Consider the following 20787-nt stretch of genomic DNA (forward strand, 5'->3'; position numbering starts at 1 on the left):
CAGAGACGAACAGGACAATGGGACCTTGGGTGCCCACCACCAAGCCCACTGGCTGGAGTGCAACCCGTTCTGCAGTGGAACCACCTGCCAAGGGCTGGACAGTGGGCAGCAGACCCGAGTGGTAGGCCAGTCGCCGACAGCAGGCTCCACTCCACAACGGCCTCTGATGGGCCTCCACACAGCAAAATGGGGCAGCACTTGCCAGCAATTAAGAAATAATGGCATGGCACTGGTGCATTTGGCAGAATAGGATCTTCTCTGGGTCACCTGACTGCCTATTTCGTAGGGAATATGGCCTATAAGATGGGACACACATTCACTCACAACCCAGCGGGGAGTTATTGTGTTCAGACAGGACACCTGGTTCCAGGTACTGAGCAGCCTCTGGTTTCTCCGAGCCTCATTACGGGGAATAACCGGTTCCATATCAAACAGAGAAAGGTGCCACCTTCCCTCCCCCAAAGCTGTTTCCCTGGGAGTTCGGTGACAGGCCACATGAAGGAGCAGTGCCTCTGAATGAGAGACTGAGAAGTAATCACAAGGAAAACAACACAGACTCCAACATTTGTTTTCTTTCCAATCGCCTTGTAAACTAGAACATGAGGAAAATTCCTTTATGTTTTTATCTCTGGAGAGCAACTTTTTTCCTGAATTCAACCAAGCCAGTTCTCCTCCTGAATTTGAGAATGCCTTGTTCCGAATTCGCCCCACTCCCACCCACCTCCCCCCGGCACGTGGTCTGCTCCTCCATGTCACCTGGTCTCTGCTTGCCTAGGACACACTCTACCCCTGGACTGCCACGTCCCGAGGGCACAAGGCAGGACTCCTTCACTTACACCCATGGGGGGTTAGGGAGGTCAGGTAGCGTGCTGACCACATAGCAGGGAGTCAGGAGATACTGACTGAAGAAGTGAGTGGAGCACATAAAAAGTGGACATTGTTGAAATGGGATCTAAGATTACATCGATATTTGGACCCTGGGGGTCCAACAGATGCTTCCTTCCGGTGACCAGCGGTAAACAATGTGTTTGCTCTGAAGTGAGGCCCCGGGGAGGTTTGTACCCAGCACCCCCTTGTCCAGGCCTTTGGATTACAGCAGCACTTGTGTGCGTGTATGTGTGTGTGCGGGGGTGCATGTGTGTGTGCACATGTGTGTATGCACATGCATGTGTGTGCATGTGTGTGCACGTGCATGTGGGGTGTGTGTGTGCACGTGCATGTGTGGGTGTGTGTGCACGCATGCGTGTGTGGAGGGGCATGTGTGTGTGCACGTGCGTGTGGGGGCATATGTGTGTGCACATGCGTGTGTGCACGTGCAAGTGGGGGCGTGTGTGTGTGCACGTGCATGCGTGTGTGGGTGTGTGTGCGCATGCACGTGGGGGTGTGTGTGTGCAGTGCATGTGTGTGTGTGCACCTGCATGTGGGGGCATGTGTGCACATGTGCATGTGTGTATGTGCGCATGCGTGGGGGCGTGTGTGCACATGCATACGTGTGTGCACATGCATGTGGGGGCATGTGTGCACGTGCATGCGCGTGGGTGTGCACATGCATGTGGGGGGGGTGTGCGCGCATGCATGTACGTGTGTGCATGTGCATGTGTGTGTGGGCATGTGTGTGCACGTGCAGCTGTACCAAGAGAGGAAAGAGACCGGGTGCACTTGTGCATCTCTGAGCCTGGGACAGGCTCGGGCTCTCGCTGTCTTACCTTGTTGTGATACTGCAGCATCTGAGTGATGATTCTTATCTTCGGATGGTAGTTTTTTATGGAGATTACCCTGAAAAAGAAAGAGCCAAAGCTGAGGCAGGGTCTGCCTTACTCTTGAAGTCTGATGGGAACCTGAATTTGCACCCAAACAGAGTGAATGTGGGACCAGTAGCCAGGCCCGTCAAGAGGGCTTGTGGGCACAGGACCAAGTTAAACTGTGTCCATCACTGTACCCCATGGCGTGAAAAAGAAATCCACAGAACGGCCACAGACTGTGCCCTGGGCAGAGAAGAAGAGAGCAGTCCTGTGGTGCCTTGGTGTCGGCGTGTGGACCCGCGTGTACTGGGGCGGGGGCTCCTGAGCAGGGGTCACAGGCTTACTGCCTACATAGGCATGTAAATAAGGCAAGCTTCACCCACGGGGCGAGGGAGGTTTGCAATCTCACATACCCTAGGGACGAGCCTAGAAACAATTTGCCCTGAGTCCAATTCTCCAAGTGAACAACTTGAGACAACAATGACAAATCAAACAAGCAGCTTGACAAATGATACTAATTGTCACACACACATGGCCACTCACAGAAATTATTTCTGAGCAGGGCTCTTATGATGGGATCAATGACTCAGCCTTCGATAGATAATAGTGTCTAAATGATGACTTTAATGCTGGTTGGAAATAAAAACCAAGGCCTGGCGCGGGCCACAGTCTGGTAGAAAATTCCACTCTCCCCCCAACGCAACGCCCTGGGAAACTGCCCTCCGTCTATACTCCCTATGAACCACTGCCCTCCCCCACCCCACCCCTCGCTTCTGCTCCCTGAGACAGTCACTGGGCTCTAAGTGGAGGAATAGAAACACCTGGATTCCAGTTCCAGTCTTGTACCAAGGAACTGGGTGACCTTCAGGAAATCCCTGGGCTCTTTGTGACTGTTTCCTCATCTGGACATTGGGGGCAACGGTACCTGCTTTATTTATTTCACAGGCTTTGGTATGAGCAGCAAATGAAAGACCAGATGTGGAAATGCTTTGAAATCATTAAAAGCTCTCTCCACATGTAAGTTATGGTTTTTGTCATTACCGACTCTGTCAGAGGTGACATTGCACATTTCCTTCTGTGACAAAGAAAGCTAAAGAATGGAATTCCACAGAATGGCCCACCTCCTAAGCCTAATCAGAAATGCAAGCGCGTTTATTAGGACCACCCCCACAAACTTTGCACCAAGAACCGTCTCCATGCTTCATCCCTTTTTTTGTGCAAAAATGGAGAGAAGGCAGTCAGGGAGCAGTTTTTTTTTTTTTTTAATTGAACATTTTTTTTTAAAGGTTTTATTTATTTATTTGGGAGAGAGAGAATGAGATAGAGAGAGTATGAGAGGGGGGAGAATCAGAGGGAGAAACAGACTCCCCGCTGAGCAGGGAGCCCAATGCGGGACTCTATCCCCCAGGACTCCAGGATCATGACCTGAGCCGAAGGCAGTTGCTTAGCCAACTGAGCCATGCAGGTGCCCCAGGGAGCAGTTTTGTCTGAAAAGCTGCAACTTGTGAATTTAGGAAATGGATCGCACAGAAGCCTCTTCTGCACAAATTCACCCTGGGCTTTTGCACTTTAAGGAATTCATTTTATTTTTGAAAAAGTGTTGTGTTGGCTCTTGCTTATAACTCAAGGACTTTGAGCCTTGGTCAGCCCTCAGAATTCAGTTCACAGCCTCCACTGGTTTTCTGCATTAGCTCATTTCAAATGGATCTTTGACATTTTAATTTCAAAAGGGGCAGATTGGTCTCATTAAACTAAGGAGAAAGGAGGATTATACAAATAAGGGAAAGACGAGCCCAATTTTTAACCCTGAACTTCCCGTTTCCTTTCACTGCCTGGGCCTTAGTTCTGATTCTGGATGGCTTCACTACATTTCTGACACTACCTTTGTCCTGTAATTTTTACGCGGTGGCATCATGCCAAACACCCTGATAACTTACATGTCTTCATATTAGCCCTACCGCAGCCTAAATGAAATATTGCGATTAAGAGAAATGCCCATTTCCAAACTATTACTCATTTCAATTATTCACTTTTGGAAGGAAAAAAAGAAAGCACTAGCCCCAAACTTCTCTGGGGGTCTACACATTCAACTTTATCTTCTTTTGTTTTTTATGTCTGAAAAATCTGAAGATCAGGAAGCCTAGTTCCTTAAAGGCTACATTTTTGTCATTTCAAATGACACAAAAACGGGGCAAAGGATGGAAATCCTAGTTCAGGGAAGGGGTCACTGAAGCTCCTGATGCTGAGCTGTTGTAGTCACTTTCCAGCTGTGACTAGTTAGGGGGTGGACCCAGGTGTGGACGCACGTCCCCACTCCACCACCTCCCTGCAGGCTGGCAAGCCCCATGTGGACAAGAGTTCATGCATCAACTTCCTTAAAACAACTGCATGAAAGCATATGGCCAAAGAAAAGCGGGAGGAAAGAGAACACTGTGCCAGATGTCGTTTGCCAGACACAGGGACCAGATGCTGAGGGAAAGATGTGCTCATCCCTGAGGCACCAAAGGATGCCCCCCTCCCCACCTCAGTGACGGGAAAGCTCATGTCACTCGGGGCCACTGATGAGAAGCAAAGGAAGGGAGGTGGGAGCATCGTGATGATGCAACTTCCCAAGCCCTCACCCCAGGTACATTCCCAGGCCATAGCAAACCAAGCTGCACCGAGAGAGAGGTCTGTCTGGACCAAAGGATGGCTGCTCACAATTAGGGAAGAGTTCTTGGGAATGTAGTGGGAGGGAAATGTTTTCTCTTAGTTCATCTCTTCTCTCCAGAAGCATCTCTTTATTATTCCCTTCCAACGCAGGAGGGGAAAAAAAGAATCCTAAGGGGCTTTCACTCTCTGGAGCTAAATATCTTTTTTGTCATTCCATTGTCACAGAACAGTGGTCTTCTGAAATGAGAAACGAATAAGGAGTGGGGGTCAGCCATGTCACGCCAGGCCAGGTCATGGCCTTCCATGTGCCTCGCCTGTTTCCAGGGAGGGCCCTGGGCAGTGTTCTCCAGAGTGTGCCCCTGCCCACCCAAAGATGTTCTGTAAAGAAAGGGGGGGCAGGGGTTGGAGTCAAATAGGTTCGATAGTTCTCCGTAGAACATTATCTTAGAAAAGCATTTTAGTATTAAAAGCACTGAGAAGACTTTCAGTGAAGACACTCTTTCATTCTGGGAAACTGGCCGAAACAAGCTCACCAGTCAACCAACTCCTCTTTGTGGGGGATATTAATCAACATACTACAGACACACTCGGAAAGTTCCAACATGGAGCTTCTCAAGTTTGGCACTATTGCCATTTGGGGCCCAGTAATTCTCTGCTGTGGGGAACTGTCCTGTGCACTGTAGGATGTTGAACAGCATCCCTGGGATGTGAACAACATCATCTCCTTGTTACGACAACCAAGAACATCTCCAGATATTTCTAAATGTCCTCTGGGGGACAAAATCACCCACAGTTAAGTCATTTCGGGTCCACTCCCCCTTAGGGAAAATGGTACTTTACTTCAGGCCTATACCCATCTCAATCTATCTTTCCTAGTCCCGTCTGAAACATCTCAGACCCAAGACCCGTTGTGAGCCCCAGGTCTCCCCTCTGCCAGGGATAACCTTCCTGTCGACGATGCCTTGTGTCACTGCCCTCCACAGCCACCAGTGCCTCAGCTCCCCCTGGACCTATGCTTGTGGCAAGGGGTAGGGTGGCTTATGAGGGACAGAAGTTCCCACAGAGATGGTGCTCTGCAGAGAACCCAAAAGGGCAGCCAATGGGCTGCAGAGCACCAAATCCGGAGCCTTCCCTGGCCTCCCCGGTGTTACCTCATTATGTTGGAGGCATCTTCAGCATCGGGGTCAGCGCAGTACTTGTTGGCAAGGATGAGGCACGCATCTGCTGACTCTATCTAAGACACCGAAAGGGAAATCACAGAACACAAACATATAAATAGCCACGCTTGGTTGCAGTCTTTCTCTGTTGACAGCTTTTGGGGAATCTGGTGCTTTGCAAGGAAAGAAAAAAAATAATCCTGAGAGATTATAGTTTTTGTCAAAAGTGTAGGTTGCAAGTTCTTGTTATGGTTAAACATTTCATCTTGTTGTTGTTCGAGGGTACAACATGTATCTTGGCAATTAAACTTTTCAATCTGCATAGTCACTTAGATGTCATCTTTCCAGATTTCTTTAAATAACGATTAATGAAGCCTTTCAGTCCCCTCCCTGCCTCCTTCCCCGAACAACGGATCTACCCCATCATCCTAAATTTTTTAGTCGGGAAATGGCGTTAGGTGAGCTAAACCCCTTCTCTGAGGTTACCAAGTTAACTGAATAGTCAGGGATTCAGAAATTGAGACTCCAAAGTCCTTCATCTGACCTTTTTCACATCTTAACAGTGGAACAGAAGGAAACAAGAGCCCTAAATCAGATAACAGCTCAGTATTGTTTAGTATTCAATTAGCATTCAGATATTCGAAAGACAACAAATCTATGTGTATGAAATGATGTGTTACAGATGAACTCAAAACCTACTGACTTATCTAAACATGAGCCAAAATAAGATTTATGCCTTTGAGGGAATGATGAGTTATGTTAATAATTGCTTGCATCTAAATTAGGTCCTTGAACAGTAACTATTTTCTCCAAGTTCTCATTAGATTTCACATTAGTCATAACTTGGGTCATGTCTGGATAATATTAAGAGTAACTGGACTCTATAAGCATAAGAATTCTCATGCTGGCTCAGGTCTGCAATCTGTCCCACTTGTTATGTTGTATTTAATAGACCATTCCCGCATTTTGGTGGGAGGCCATGGTTTCCTCCATGGTATGTCACAAATTGTCTCTAGTTTTCTTTAATAATCCAAAGAATTTACCCAGATCCTTCTGCTTATTCACGTTTGCCAATGACATTATTTACTAAATTAAGTAGTGACCACAGTTAACGTTTAGATGTCAGTGGATTCACAATATTAATCTATACCCACTGCCATGCAAATATTGAATGTGCTTACAAAATCTATATAAAACGAGCAAAGTAGCAGATGCCACTTTGCTGTATCCTTTTCCTTTATAAGCCTCAGGTCTGCTTTATAAGAAGATTCTAACTTAGCAGATTTTGGAATGAAAGATTAGCCCTTTACCAAGTGATATCAGATATCTGCATGTTTAGTTTTGTGTTTTTAGTCTTTGGTGGTGGAAAAAAAAGGAAGCTCAAAATGTTTTACGGCCTAGTAGAATTTTATTTATACTTTATCCTTCATGTTCCTTTCCAATGTAAATAATAGATTTCAGAGCTACACTGAGTCCAATTTAAGTATTTAAGATGGGAATTACTCTATTATTATCTTGTATATGAGTCTCCTGAATCCATACAACTGGTCTACTCCCTTGAGGAGTGCTGATATTGAGGGAACCAGCAAAGTAACTTTCATTTTATGACTCGTCCAAGTGAGGGAAGTGGTGTAGCAAGTGCCAGTGGAACGAAGCTCTGGGACCAGTGGAAGGGTGATGTCAAGGCTGGTGGCATCTGACTTATCTCATTAGGGGTGTGGAGGTGACTCTTGGCCATCCTAGGAGGCATATACCCTCACCACAGAGTCAATCTCCCTCTCAGATGGAGTAAAAGCGGAAGTCACCTCTTCCTTCTTACCTTGACTCTTGCAAGATCATGTGGATTGAGGACTGAACCCTGATAAAATTCCACCTGAGTAAAATGTCGTTTGAACAGAGCCTCAAGCTCCAGGTTAGGGGAAATGCTGGCAGGGAGAGAAGAAACAGCCATTAATAAAATAGACTCAGGTATTCCTGCTTCCATGGCCTTCTTTCTCTCTGACTTCCAAAGAGAAAGGCCTAGGAAAAGGCTTTCACCTTCAAGGCAGCGCCCTTTCTTGCCAGAAATAAAAGGTTCACACTCGAGAGAAATAAAACCCCAGCCCCCTGAAAACCCAAACCAGTACTGAGGTAAAATAAAGAAGCTCACGGTCTTCACAAGTCTGAGGCCAATGAGGCGAAATGTCTTCAACTTTGTTAGGAATGGAATCTCTATTTTATGAATAGAGACTGAGCTGTGACATTAGAGATTAGCCAAAGGTGCCCTGGCAGAGCCCCCTGCTCTTCCCTCCCTCAAAGCCTTTTCCCTGCTTCTCAGCCACATGCACTTCTCATGTCCCTGATCCCAGGGCCTGGATCAAAACACGTCACCTCTGAGCAGCCACAGACAGAGATAATTTACTCTCGGTACCGTTCTTGATTCACACATGCATACACTCCTCATCATTCTTAGTGCTGAGCTGTACAGACATCTTTCCCATTGGAGGACAAGAATTAAAACACTGATTGACCTATTCATCCATTTATTACTTCTGTAGAGATGAAAGATATCTACTCTCTATAGGTCTTAGGCTAGGTGCTGGGAGATGATATTTGGTTCAAACCTACTAGGTACCAAGAACTGTGTTAGTCAATGCTTGCCTAACATTCATTAAGTGCTTAGTATGAATTGTTAATGTTTCCCAGAACTTATTATGTGGCAGACACCATTCCAAGCACTTGACAAGTATTAACTCATTTAAACCTCAAAACAACCCTGGAGGAAGGGATGTTATTAACCCAAAGCTTCAAGAGGTTAATTAACTGGGCCATCTACTACAATGCTGACACTGACAGATGCTGGGGACACGAAGGTGAATCCCAGCAAGTGAAGCATTAGCCGCCAGCTTGTTGATCAGACTCAAGCAGTGGGTGAGAGAGAAACAGAGCCTGTGCAAATCCAACCAGTCTTTGAGATCCATTACTGGTCAGGCCCCTCTTGGGAAGTCTGCCTGGTCATGCAAGAAATGGTGGTCTCTCCCTGACACAAATGCCCAGTGCAATTCTACCTCTTGACTAAACCGACTTCAGTCAGTGAATATAGGTTAGATGTTGAGCTCTAATTGTTGCACACGTGCTCATCTTGAAATGCCCAACCAATATGAGGGCAGAACCTACGCATGCTACTTCTCTTGAACCTTCCATAATGCTCTGCAGAGGACGGGCCCCTCGGCTGGTAATGAGAGGCTAAGCACTGAATTGTATCTGTGAGTTCTGCTCCTGTGCTGATGGCCTGGCTGGTCTTTTCAGAACTTGGAGAATTCAGTGCTGAGAAGGAAAATGCTGGCGCTCAGACATGGTGGTCATTTTGGTACTCTAGGAACAAATGTCAAAAGGAAGGAGATGCACAGAACAGAAGCTTATAGGGAAGTCAACTTCCATGGGATCTTGGAGCAGGATTGAGGCCTGGGCCATCAACCCCCTATGGAGCCAACACCAACTCATAAGCTTTGTCCCTTGGTAACTTGGGGCTAGTACTGGCCCTATGGTGGCCTCATTTCCAACAAAAAAGAAGACAGTGCCACCCAAGTCAACATGCCTGAGTCCCTAGACTCTCTATCCCTGTGGCAGACTAACTTTTACCTAAAAGGGGATCAGACGAAGCTTAAAATCCCAACAACATTGAGCAGATGGAGAGGTCTTGCTTTCGTCAACTGTACAGCAAACATAGTAAGATCTATCTTCTAAGTTGCTTGTCAACCTAATATATTTTATCTTTCACAATAGCTAACATTTATTGAGCACTTACTGTGTGCCTGATTCTGCTCTGTATACTTTACATGGATTATTTCTTTTCATTCCCCCTACGTGGTAGAATGAAACCATTGTGATCTCCCTATCTTATGAATGTGAAAACTAGGGCCCAGGGAGGCTAAATAACTTCTTCGGCAAGAGTCATATGGAATACTCGTACTTTGACTCCCTGTGTTGACGAAAGGAGAGATCATATGTCCGGGGACCAGCACAGGTTCCTATACTGAGGTTTCTAGAAATGGCAATTGTTGTTGCAGCTGTGATTAGTACTTTATACCCTGCTTCCTCTTACGTTTATGTCTTGCGTGGCCACTCTGTCGCTCCTGCCCTTGTAAAGAATCCACACCAGACAGCTAATCATTCCACACCAGACACTGTGGACACACCTGGATCGAATCGATCCAGACAGCTGATGGGACAGTAATGATGTGTTTGACCCATAACGAACTTCACTCTTACTTGCCAGAATTGCCTCCACAGAAGCAGGTGCCGTTCTCACCATGAACTAATGGGTTGGTTCCCTTTCCATTGGTTCCATATTATCCTCTCCAAGGAGGCCACCTGGGGCCATGGCCAATTCAACTCTGCACTGCCCCCCACACGGCCCCCCACACCACCACTCCCACAGACACTCAGGGAGTCCTCCTCAGGGTGCCTGGTTGGGTGGAGGGTCTCGAAACAGCAGGGGCCCCTTACTTGTGAAGAAAGACGATCTCCACATTGACATCATCCCGGTCCTTGTGCAGGAAGTCCTTCAAGAAGTTGGAAACACTCTCCAGAGTGATGTGTCCGCAGACCACAATGTGCCTGAACAGGAGAAGCCAGTTAGATGGGGCCAGCCCTGCGCTGACCCGGCACCCACCCCAGGCAAGACAGAGGAAGCGCACAGCTGCAGGGAAGCATTCATCTCCTCCCGAGGCCTCAATTAAAGCCCAGCTCCCATCCCCAGAGGGCCGTGAGGCAAAGCAGCGGTGCTGGCAGGTGCTCAGAGACTCCTCGGCAGAAAAGGCATATGGCTTCTCACCTGATGCTACACGAAATCCTATTAAAAGCCCAACCGTTTGGCCAAGTGGTTTTATGCATTGAACAATAAGTGACATTATGCTTGTGCTTAAATGCTGCATTATCAAGTCCCTTGCAGATTCATATCTTTCCCTTTCTGCCCACAAAGCGTCCTCTTGAGAGATTTACCGAATGAGTCTTGGTTTATGACATAGAGCTTATCAGGTAATGAGATAACAAATCTTGCTGAAACGATGATTTTGTGTGTAAGAAAGCGGACTTTTATCAGGGTGGCTAATGTGCGGCTTGACACGTTATGGGCTCTGCTGGCCATAAGCAGTAAAAAGGAAATTTTGCATTTTTCCGCCATAACTCCTCCGACAATGGGGGCATGTAACACTTTACAGTAAGTGAGCATTACTCAGGGCTAAATGGGGATGGGACGCCTATGGAATCGGAGATCATGCTGCAGGCTGTGCATCCCCAGGTAGCTGTTTCCCTAGGGTGCCCTGGGATTTCCACGAGAGCCAAAGCATTTTACTTCAAGATGGGGAGAAGCTAGAAAGGGAAGAGGCTGGAATGGTTTGCCTTGATCCAGCGAGGTTTGGACTTCTGTTTCTGGAGATGGTGGCTTCCCCTGAGGAGATGAGCCTCTTTTCCAGAACTGCTGGGACAACCATCCCCCCGACATCTTTGGGCTCCTGGACCCATCTGATAAATCTGAACCAATCTGGCTACCCTGTGGCCATTGACATTTGCTCTCTGATGCTCCATCACGACTAAGCCCTTTGGTGCAAGGGTTAGCCCCACGACCCAAAGCCAGGGCCTCACTGTGGAGAGGAAACCTGCTGGCTTCTAAAGGAAGACAGTAGCAAGGGGCTCAGCCCAGGTCCCTGTGCCTCTCGGGCTGCTAGGGACAGAGGCTGAATCCCTGGCCGGCCTCTGAGGCATGGGCAGGTGGCAAACACTGAAGCACGGTAATTTCGTGGGAAAAAATTTAGAACGGCTAGACCCCTTGCACCTCATAATTGCTCGGTGCACATTCCAATAAGGTAGAAACCTCATTGGCTGGAGGCAGCTCATAATGGGAGGGAGTGATGATCACTTATGCAATGTTCCATTAGATGCCATTACAAGAGCCTGCCCTTTCGTTGTAATTTGGTGCTTGACTAAGTATGTGAGAATAAGGCAGTAAACTCATTGGTGAAAGGATAATGATGCAGAACAAAGAGTAAATCAATAATATGCACAATGCAGTTAATAATACCACCATTATGGACTGTTATTGTTACGGTGCCGCACTCAGTGGCCGGGCAAGCGAAGGCCATCACGGGGAGGAAAGACTGTCCGTGGGCTGCCTCAGAAGAGACGTTCCAACACGATCACTTTGTTCTCTAGCCAGTACCGGCCAGGTTCAGGGAGGTTCCTTGGCCACCCATCCAAATGCCCCAAACCCACATAACTAACTCCCTCCCGAAATACACCCTGTGTCAGAACACGGGATGTGAACAGAACACTTGGATTACACACATTTTTATCCTGTCATCTCTTAAAATATTTCTTGTAGCACATGTGCACTTACATGGACAAAACAGGCTGCAAATGAACTTGCATGTTTTGCATAAGATTTCTGATTCTGAATTTGCCAGGTGTGTGCAGAAAGTGACCCGAGATGCAGGATTCCCTCCTGATCTGACATCTAGGTCTGCATGGGGGCAATTCTAATGCCTTCTGCCCACAGACTCCCAGGACTGCGAACGAGGCCAGCGTGAATCGATGTATGGGCACCCCCACAGGACAGATATGGGGTTGGGGCCCTCCCCCTCACCTGGATGTGGGAATAAGCCAGACTGGATCCCTTGCCCTGCCACCAAGGATGTGTGTGACCCTGGGCAAGCTCCTTATTCCCATTCAATAGATGAGGGAGCTGAGAGGTTAATGCCACCCAGCCAGGGTGAGCTGAGCTAACACAGGGCTCAAAGTTCTATACCAGTAGAAACCTGGGGATTACTCAAAGCTGGACTCGAATCAATGATAGGTCCGGGTAAATGCCTGCACATTCATCCTTCCCATCCTGTGCGCAAAGGACTGAATGAACATCTGCCAGCATCCTTCTCCCTGTTCTGAAATCATTCATCTCCAGGACAGATGTGTGAGAAGTGGAAGGGAAGGAGATGAGTTCACCCTCTCACCCTTGAATCAAAGGCCCCGCCAGCTGATTTATTCAGCCTTAGAAAGAGTCAGGGTTCTCCTAGGTGAAAATGTGCTGGGTACATATAAAATATATTCCGGTGCAATCAATATTATCCCTTAAGTCTTTAATTAGCTTTCACTTCTCTTAAGAAGTAGACAAATGCAGGCAGGAGAGGAGAGAAAAAAAGGATTGACTTTTCTCATTTGATGCTAGCTGTCCAATACGATTCTAGACAATTGAGAATATATATCTTTTAGCTACAGCATGATTTCTGGGGTGGAGAGCAGCCTTTATCAAAAAGGAAGAAAAAAAATCTTCCTTCAACATAATTGGTATTTCTGCTCAGGAAAAGCGAGATTGATTGAAAGCAGATTGCCTTTTTGCCCAAGGAGAGTTATTAGGTACATTATCATGGCAACCTTGGAGAACCCATATTGTTCCAATCTGTCCTATATCTGATTTGAAGATTTATGACTTCCCCCCTTTGTGCCAATAATCATTTCCCTCCATTTTGTTTTCCATACAGTGGAAGTTATCAAGAAGCCCACATATTGAACATGTTTGAATGCAGTTAGAGTTGATGGATGGGGAGAAGTCACCTCTCTAACTCAGCATCTGCATTAGAAGATCAGCTCTCACGAGCCTGTGTCTGAGGGAGCACGGGGGGCCCTGCAGGAGCACAAGGGATGGATGGTGAAAAGGGAAAATTTACTTTCCAGAAATATTATCAAGACTTTTGAAAATTCCAGGGACTGTAGTTGGGGGAAGGGTGTTATTGCAGGGAGAAGAGAAGCAGAATTTGTTGTATCCTCGATGATTGAAAATACAATTGAAAATATTCTAAGACTGGGAGCTGGGTGTGCTCTCCTTGGATACAGAGTGATGGTTATTCACGGTGCATGATTTAAAGGATGCCAAAAAGATCCTCATCCAAAATTATCTCTGCCAGATTCCATGACACCTACAAATCTACTATGTGAGATTTGTACTTTGATAGCCCTGTGTTAGCTCAGCTCAGACACTAAATAACTAAATAGTCTTAGGCAAGGTACCAATTCTGCATTTTACCACTATAAAGTCAGAGTCTTGGAGGGGCTGGAGCTAGTACCTGATTCATGAGGTTATCTTGAGGATTTATTTAAATAGATAATACATGTGAAGGGCCTAGTAAAGGGTCTGGGTCATTGCAAGCATTATTAAATGGTAGGATTCATGTGATATCTATAAATCAGTAGGTAACAGATGTAAAGTGCTCTAGGGCCCCTGGAATCTCACCTAATCCTCAAACAACCCTATGTTCCTACAATCTGCATCTTTGCAGATAACCTCTCTTAACCTCAATTTCCTTAAGTCGCATGCCTGACATCCCACAGCAAGAAAGTGACTTGCCCAGGATGTGACCCAGGTCCCCGGCTCTAATGCTCACTAAGATGAAGGTGTTGGGGTGCAGAGAGCATGCGCTGGAGTATTTCAGCTTCTGCTCCTTGATGACAGGCAGGGCTCAGCCAGCAGGATGTCCTCCTGGTCACACAGTGGAGGGACTGCTGGAGGGGTTCTCACTTGGCCAGGAGAGAGGCTTAGCCTGGGGACTGGGATGGAGAGATGATTCTCACTTCAAACATCCCAGTGTTGCAGCATCACTGGATGCTGGCTGCACGTGGTCAAGGCAACAAAGGCTGAGGGATGGCAGAAACTCTAAACCGAGTCTTTTACACTGAAGCCACACAATTTGGCAAGCCGAGGGATGGCAAAGTGATGCAGATATCCATTTTAGACATCATATGTTACGTCCAGCCCCGGATGCCTCACCAGCCTAAGGATCCTGAAGATAAATGATCCATTTACGGTGGAGAATATTTAGGAAAGTTACGCTATGACGGTAACTAACACTGTTCCCAAAGTGGCTTTGGATTTGAGCTTCTTTAAATGATTGGCATTCTTAATGATGGATTTCTATAGGGCCTGGCCATGTGGTTTGTGAAGATGGCCAACAAACCCACATCAATAACCATTTCTGATCTGATGGGACTTCTTTGTTTTTAAAATTTTGTCAAGTTCTGTAAACAAATCTTTCTTGGGCTAAACTAATGTTAATGGCTGGATTAAAAGATTCCTCTCAGATGCATGAAGAAGCATCTTAAATGCTAGAATAGTAGCAGATGACATTTTGTGTAAAGGAGCTAGTCATCCAGTGTAAGCAAATTCGCCTGGTCTGGGGGCAGGGCTCCATAAACACAGGCTGAACTGAATTAGGGGTGGGTAACACTCGTGTGTCGTGGAGCAAACATGGCGTCAGTAGATGAGTGTGACAACCACAATAAGAATAATGCTTGACTATTACAAACTCTATCAGGGTTCACCAAACTACCGAGTGTTTTTTTCATGAGTACATATTCACTAAATGAATATGGGTGTGCCTCTCCCATCATTAAGCATCTCCACCCCCAGAATCAAATCCCACGAATTCTCCTCAATCAGTCTACTTCCTTCCTGGAGATGGCAGAGGGAAGCCAGGATGCCCCAGTTGAGTTGGGACCTGTTTCAGAGCTCAGTTCCATTGGTGCCTTTCAGAATGGGCAACTTAGGGGAGGTGACCTAGGGCAGAAGGCATAAGAGGAGGATGCCAAGGGGGGCCCCCAAACTCTTCAAGGCTCCAGTGAATGAGGCCTCCAGAGACCCACTGAAGCTGAGTTGAGCTAAATGAGAACTAAAACCTACACACTTTTAAGAAGACTCGGGTAGTGCTGCTTAGAGCCAGTAGCCTTGAAAAAGGGAACCGTGGCAGGGATGGGCTCCACTCCATAGACTCATGTTCATCTTAGTATCAGAATGGCCCTTTGGGAATGTTTAGTCTAGTGCCTGCATCATTATTTTAATGTGGAAACTGAGGCCCAGAGATTTAGTACACGGTGAATGGCAGAGCAAGAGCCACCCTACCCCCTCGCTCTGATGCCTTCTAGAGAGAGGGAAGGCTGATGCTGCTGAAAGGACCTGAGCTGGGAATCAGGAGACTGGGGCCAGTCACTACAAAATGAAGGGGCCCAGACAGAGTGGGCTGCACCCGCAGACACTGATGGATCCCCCCGCCCCGAGTTCTAGCTCTCTGCCACTTCTAGTTTATGCCACCAGCATATCTTGTCTAGACGTCTGCAATACTTCCTAATTCAGTTCCCTGCTCACTCTCCCCGCCACCCCCACCCCCTCGAAACAGCCAAAGAGCAGGACTGAGGCAAATCCGACTGCATCAGTTTCCCCCTCGGGGCAGGGAGGTCTCAGATCTCTCTTTAGCAGAGCCTCATTCTAGGAAGACAATGTAAAATGCACAGCTCTGGGCTGTTTATTTTTAAAGATACTATATCCATTTTTACTGGAACAAGTATAAAGAACTTAAAAAACCCATAGCTATCCTGTCACAATAAATCACACAGAGTAAATTGAAAATCCTATACAGCTTTCCCTGAATACATTGTGCTCACTTTGTCAGAGAGGTAGATGAAACGTGGCATATATTGATCTAGGTGTCTCTGTAAAACTATAATATTTATATCAAATACATATGCTAGAATCTCTTCTGTCTTTCTGCTGAGACTTCTAATCATGCTCTTTCCATCCCATCTCCCCCCAGCACCACCCCCCAACCATTGGTAGCCACCAGCTTGATGGGAATGAATTTTAAAAAGGACTTGTCAAGGGAATTCAACAGCATTTTATCATATAGGAAGCAGGGTAGGGGTGGCGAGAGACCTTACAAACCCAAATCACACAGTGGTCAGTACTCCAAGTTCATGTTGTCCCTCCAAGGTTGAATTTGAACCATTCAGTGTCCACATAACTATTTCTCCAAGACTCTCAAACAAGCTGAGGTTTTGGCAGATTCTGGGCTTGACATTCCATTATCACTGGTGGTGCTTTCTTTGGCTGTTTTGTCACACAGCTTTCCCTGGTTTGGGTCATGTCCTTCAGGGTGACGGTTACCCAGGTTCTCCCCTGAGGTGCAGGACCCCACTGCCCAAAAGAAAGGAAGCTGATCCACCTCTCGCCTTCCCACTTCCTCCTATACTGAGAGCCTGTCCCAAAGGAACTGACTTCCACGTAGGGGAGTTCACCTTTGGCCAACAAAAGATAGCTCCAGGCTGTGTGGGTCCCATCCTTCTATCCCACCTTGGGATCTGGATCAGGACCCCCAAAGCTTGCTGGACTTTCCAGAGCTATCTGCTGACCAATGGGCTGGTTGGTAAGGTGTGCTTGTCTTGGCCACCCTCTGCCACTGTAAGTGTAGGAGAAATATAACAGTTAACCACAAGACTGTCAGATTAGATCATTAGCTGGCTCTGCCACCTCAGATCTACTAACCATGTTCTACTAACTTGTGAGAGAACAGTACTTGTAAGGAGGACAAAAATGAAAACAAAACAACTGTGAATGTGTATTGAGGCCGCAATCTCAAACCCTGGCTGTAGCCATTTCCAGTTAAAACAAATGAAAAAACAAAACCAGCAAATGAAAAGCCCAAGGAGGTTTAGAGATAAGAAAATCTCCTACCCAGGGCCACAGCTAGTACTTTGCTAATTACAAAGAAAGGAAATGCCTTCTCCCTTCTAGTGAGGAAGAGAATAAAGTAATCATCTCATCCAGCTGTCAGTAGAGTTATTCTGGAAGAGACAGGCTGTTTTGCTGTTTCCCTAAACAGGGGCAGAAGGCTGAGCAAATAGATCCCAACAGTGCAGCAAAGGCACCTCTGTAAAACAGAGCCCCAAGGTCACAGGACAGACGACTGGTAGTGCCAACAGTGAGATGTACTGACCAGACCAGAACTTTCTGCACAAAGTAGGTGCATCTTACCATATGTAGATGGTTAGGACCTAAACCACGCCAGAGGGATCTATGTCTATGCCACCACTATCCTAGATCACAATTAGATCTCCATAATTAGAGCACGCACACGGAATAATCACACATCTTTTGTAGTTTGTTGCCTAAAGGGAGCCTCAGTCCAAGTCTTAAAAATAAACTCTGAGGGGCGCCTAGGTGACTCAGATGGTTAAGTGTCTGACTCTTGGTTTCGACTCAGATTGTGATCTCGGGGTCATGAGATCGAGCCCCACATCAGGCTCCAGGGCTTAGCACGGAGTCTCTCCCTCTGCCCCTCCCCCCAACTCTCTCAGTCTCTCTCTAAAATAAATAAATCTTTAAAAATAAATAAATAAGGGGCGCCTGGGTGGCTCAGTCATTAAGCGTCTGCCTTCAGCTCAGGTCATGATCCCAGGGTCCTGGGATCGAGCCCCACATTGGGCTCCCTGCTCCACGGGAAGCCTGCTTCTCCCTCTCCCACTCCCCCTGCTTGTGTTCCCTCTTTCGCTGTCTCTGTCTGTCAAATAAATAAGTAAAATCTTAAAATAAATAAATAAATAAACAAATAAATAAATAAATTCTGACAACTCCAGAGTAGGAGGCATTGGTTATATTGACCTGTCCAGCAGGCACCCTCTCTTCTGTCAATGGCACCTCATTTTTAATTTGGGTAACCAGTCCTCTCTAATCAGATACAGTCTTGGGACCTTGACCCAAGTCATGACCATCCCTGAGTTTCTGCTTGCTGGGTCCCAGGGTGGCTTGCCTGGCTCAACCATGTCCTTTCAGAGATCTTGTCCGTCAGCTTTTTTCTGAATTCCCTAAGGTACTCTAAAAAAAAATTCCTTTTCTGCTTAAGTTAGCAAGAATCCACTTCTGTTGCCTATAACCAAAGAACCCTGAACTGGAAGAGTTGTTTACCTTCACCTAGTTTCTCCCTTAATTTTCATAAGGACCCAGTAGGCTGGTGTGGTTTTGGTTTCTTTCTCTCCCCTCTTCCTTTCCTTCCTTCTTGGAAGAGGACTTATACAGCCATCTTAAGTAGGCAATTCCATAACTGCCCGACTCTCAGAAATTACACTGTGTCTCTCCCCAGCACCCTAGCCCTTCCACGTTTTATTCATCCCATTACTGCAGGCTTGGTGGCCGCTGGCCATTTTCAAGTAAGTCAGTCTTCCTTTGACCTGGTTCTTCCAATCCTAGATGGTGCTCTGCTCTTACAAAGAAATCAGGGCGCTGAACTGCACTTTCCTCTATGCAGATCAAAGTAGATTTGCCTGTCTCTACTGGGTGGTGCTGCTTCTGAACATGAGGGACCCCGAGAAGAGAAGACCAGGGCAAAGGTCAACCACACCCTTCAGAGATGAAGGTAGAATAGAGGGAAAATGAGTCCAAGCAAAGAAATGGTTCTTACTTTTCGCCCTTGTAGAGGGGAGGTATGTTAGCTTTGATTTGCAAAGCGAGCCCCACCTCCGCGCTAACACCCCTGGTAAATCATACATCATCGCCCTAGGGCATATCTTGTTCGGACTACCTTCCCATAAAGACAATCAAGTTGACACATCCTGGCCTTGTTCCCCAGCCATACCCCAGGGTGTGGCCCCAGTTAGCACACACCACTAGCTATCCAATCCACTCTGAGTAGACCCAACATTCTAGCTGGCCTCTAGCATCTGTTATACACATAAGAACTGGGAGGAGTCCACAGGTTCCAGGGTTTGCTGGGGCATAACACACCACCGGGGGACACTGTAGGGGATGAAAAAGAGGGGGCTCGGGGTAGCATCAGCAGCTCCCCAACCGTCCCAAGTCTCTCTGCATCCCTGTTTTACTGGGTCCATCATTAGTCCACAGGTTTTTAGGGGCACAAGTCACCCTGCTGTTACCTTTGCCCCAAACTACTGCAATGGGTACATTTTAAAAATATGAATTATCAACTGCTTTTAGGAGCACTCCCTCTAAAATGCCTGCAGCCTTCATGATTTCACTGAAGAAAATTCCTGCCAAAAAGCATTTTACTGGGATGATGCTCCTACATAATCAAGCTTCTGTTTAGCTGCCACTTGTTCCTGGGATGGTTCTGATTGGTCAAAGTCTCAGGAAAGCTCCAGGAGGGCAGAATCACATGTTCTTGGTCATCCTTTAAGCACAGCACTCAGCACTGTGACTGGGACACAGCAGGGACTCGCATACTTGGGAGCTGAGCAAACATGTTGGGATGGGAACTTTCCTAAATCTGTTCTACAGCCTAGCTGGCATTTGCCTTTGAGGTCAGTGGCTAAGGTCACAAAACCTCTTACAGAGATGGGCATGGAATCTCTCTCTGAACTGCCTCCATGTCCCCTAATTAAGAAGGTATACAGAGGGGAGATAAGATTGCCTTTACTGATAATCAGTACCCATATCTGGAGCAGCCCCCATGGTGCTGGAGTGGGAGCAGGTCATTGTTACACGACACTCATACTAGATGTGGGAGCTCAAACCCCGAGAGACACAGAATCAGGTTTCCATGAGCCTCACGTTGCAACAGCTTCTAAAGTTCTTTTAATAGAAAGAGAGGATGGGCTTGGACAACTAAAAAGTTTCCTGGTGCATGATGGTAGCCTCAGTGGGACAAACCCCAAGTCTACCAGGAACCACTATGCACAGCTCTGGAAAGACTTCTATCACAATGAACGACATCGCAGGAAGACAGAAAACACAGTGCAACTCACTCTCGGATGGTAGCGTTTGTCCTTTCGATTTGGAACTTACCCAGGAAGGATTCACCCAATCAAACTTGAGATTGAGCAGAAAGACTCTTCAGGGCTTATAATTGGAAAAGTCATATTTGGAATTCTTTTTTCTTTTTTTTTATGGAAGAAAGAATATCTGAGAGCAAAAGTCTAGGTTTGAATATGACTTTTTATTTTTTTAGGTACACAGTTCATCTCCCACCTACATTTCTATTCTTGTTTTCAGAACAATAGCTGGAACATTTTGATAAGTGTGTGGAAGGGAAGAGAGACAGCAGGAAAGTGGAGGGGGGGAGAGGGGGACAAGCCTTCATTCCATTAGTATTATCAGGAAATTGATTTAATATGCATCCCAGTCTCTTTAAATAGAGCTTCAAATTTGAAAGGGACTGAAGATGTGGCTTACAAGAATCCAAAGCAGATGCAAAGAAAGAAGCGCCCACATCCACACCCACCAAGACCCCTCTCATCAGAAAGGAATACCTAGCATGTTACATTATACCATACAGCATCTAATGACACTTGCTTTGGGTATCTGCCCCTCGGTTCTGAATTTCAGAAGTCGTCAAGGGGTCATTTTTCCAAAGTATTAGGGCAATCTCAATTCTTTTTTCCTCCCCCAAAAGTTTAATGCTAATCAAAGCAGAATGTCTAATCAGTCC

General features: G+C 46.6%; 1 protein-coding gene across 26 annotated transcripts in view; it reads right to left on the minus strand.

The window, feature by feature from the left end:
* KCNMA1 (potassium calcium-activated channel subfamily M alpha 1) overlaps nucleotides 1-20787 on the minus strand; it is a 715944-nt gene that overhangs the window by 191301 nt on the left and 503856 nt on the right. For all 26 annotated transcript variants that reach the window (XM_032423695.1, XM_032423687.1, XM_032423686.1 and 23 more), the window contains 4 exons: nucleotides 10040-10150; nucleotides 7371-7476; nucleotides 5546-5628; nucleotides 1707-1776 (listed from right to left, as the gene is read on the minus strand). In XM_032423695.1, coding sequence (XP_032279586.1) covers nucleotides 1707-1776; nucleotides 5546-5628; nucleotides 7371-7476; nucleotides 10040-10150 — 370 coding nt within the window. The remainder of the gene's footprint in view (nucleotides 1-1706; nucleotides 1777-5545; nucleotides 5629-7370; nucleotides 7477-10039; nucleotides 10151-20787) is intronic.

Source organism: Phoca vitulina, unplaced genomic scaffold, assembly GCF_004348235.1.
Source record: "Phoca vitulina isolate PV1807 unplaced genomic scaffold, GSC_HSeal_1.0 scaffold29, whole genome shotgun sequence".
Lineage (NCBI taxonomy): Eukaryota > Metazoa > Chordata > Mammalia > Carnivora > Phocidae > Phoca > Phoca vitulina.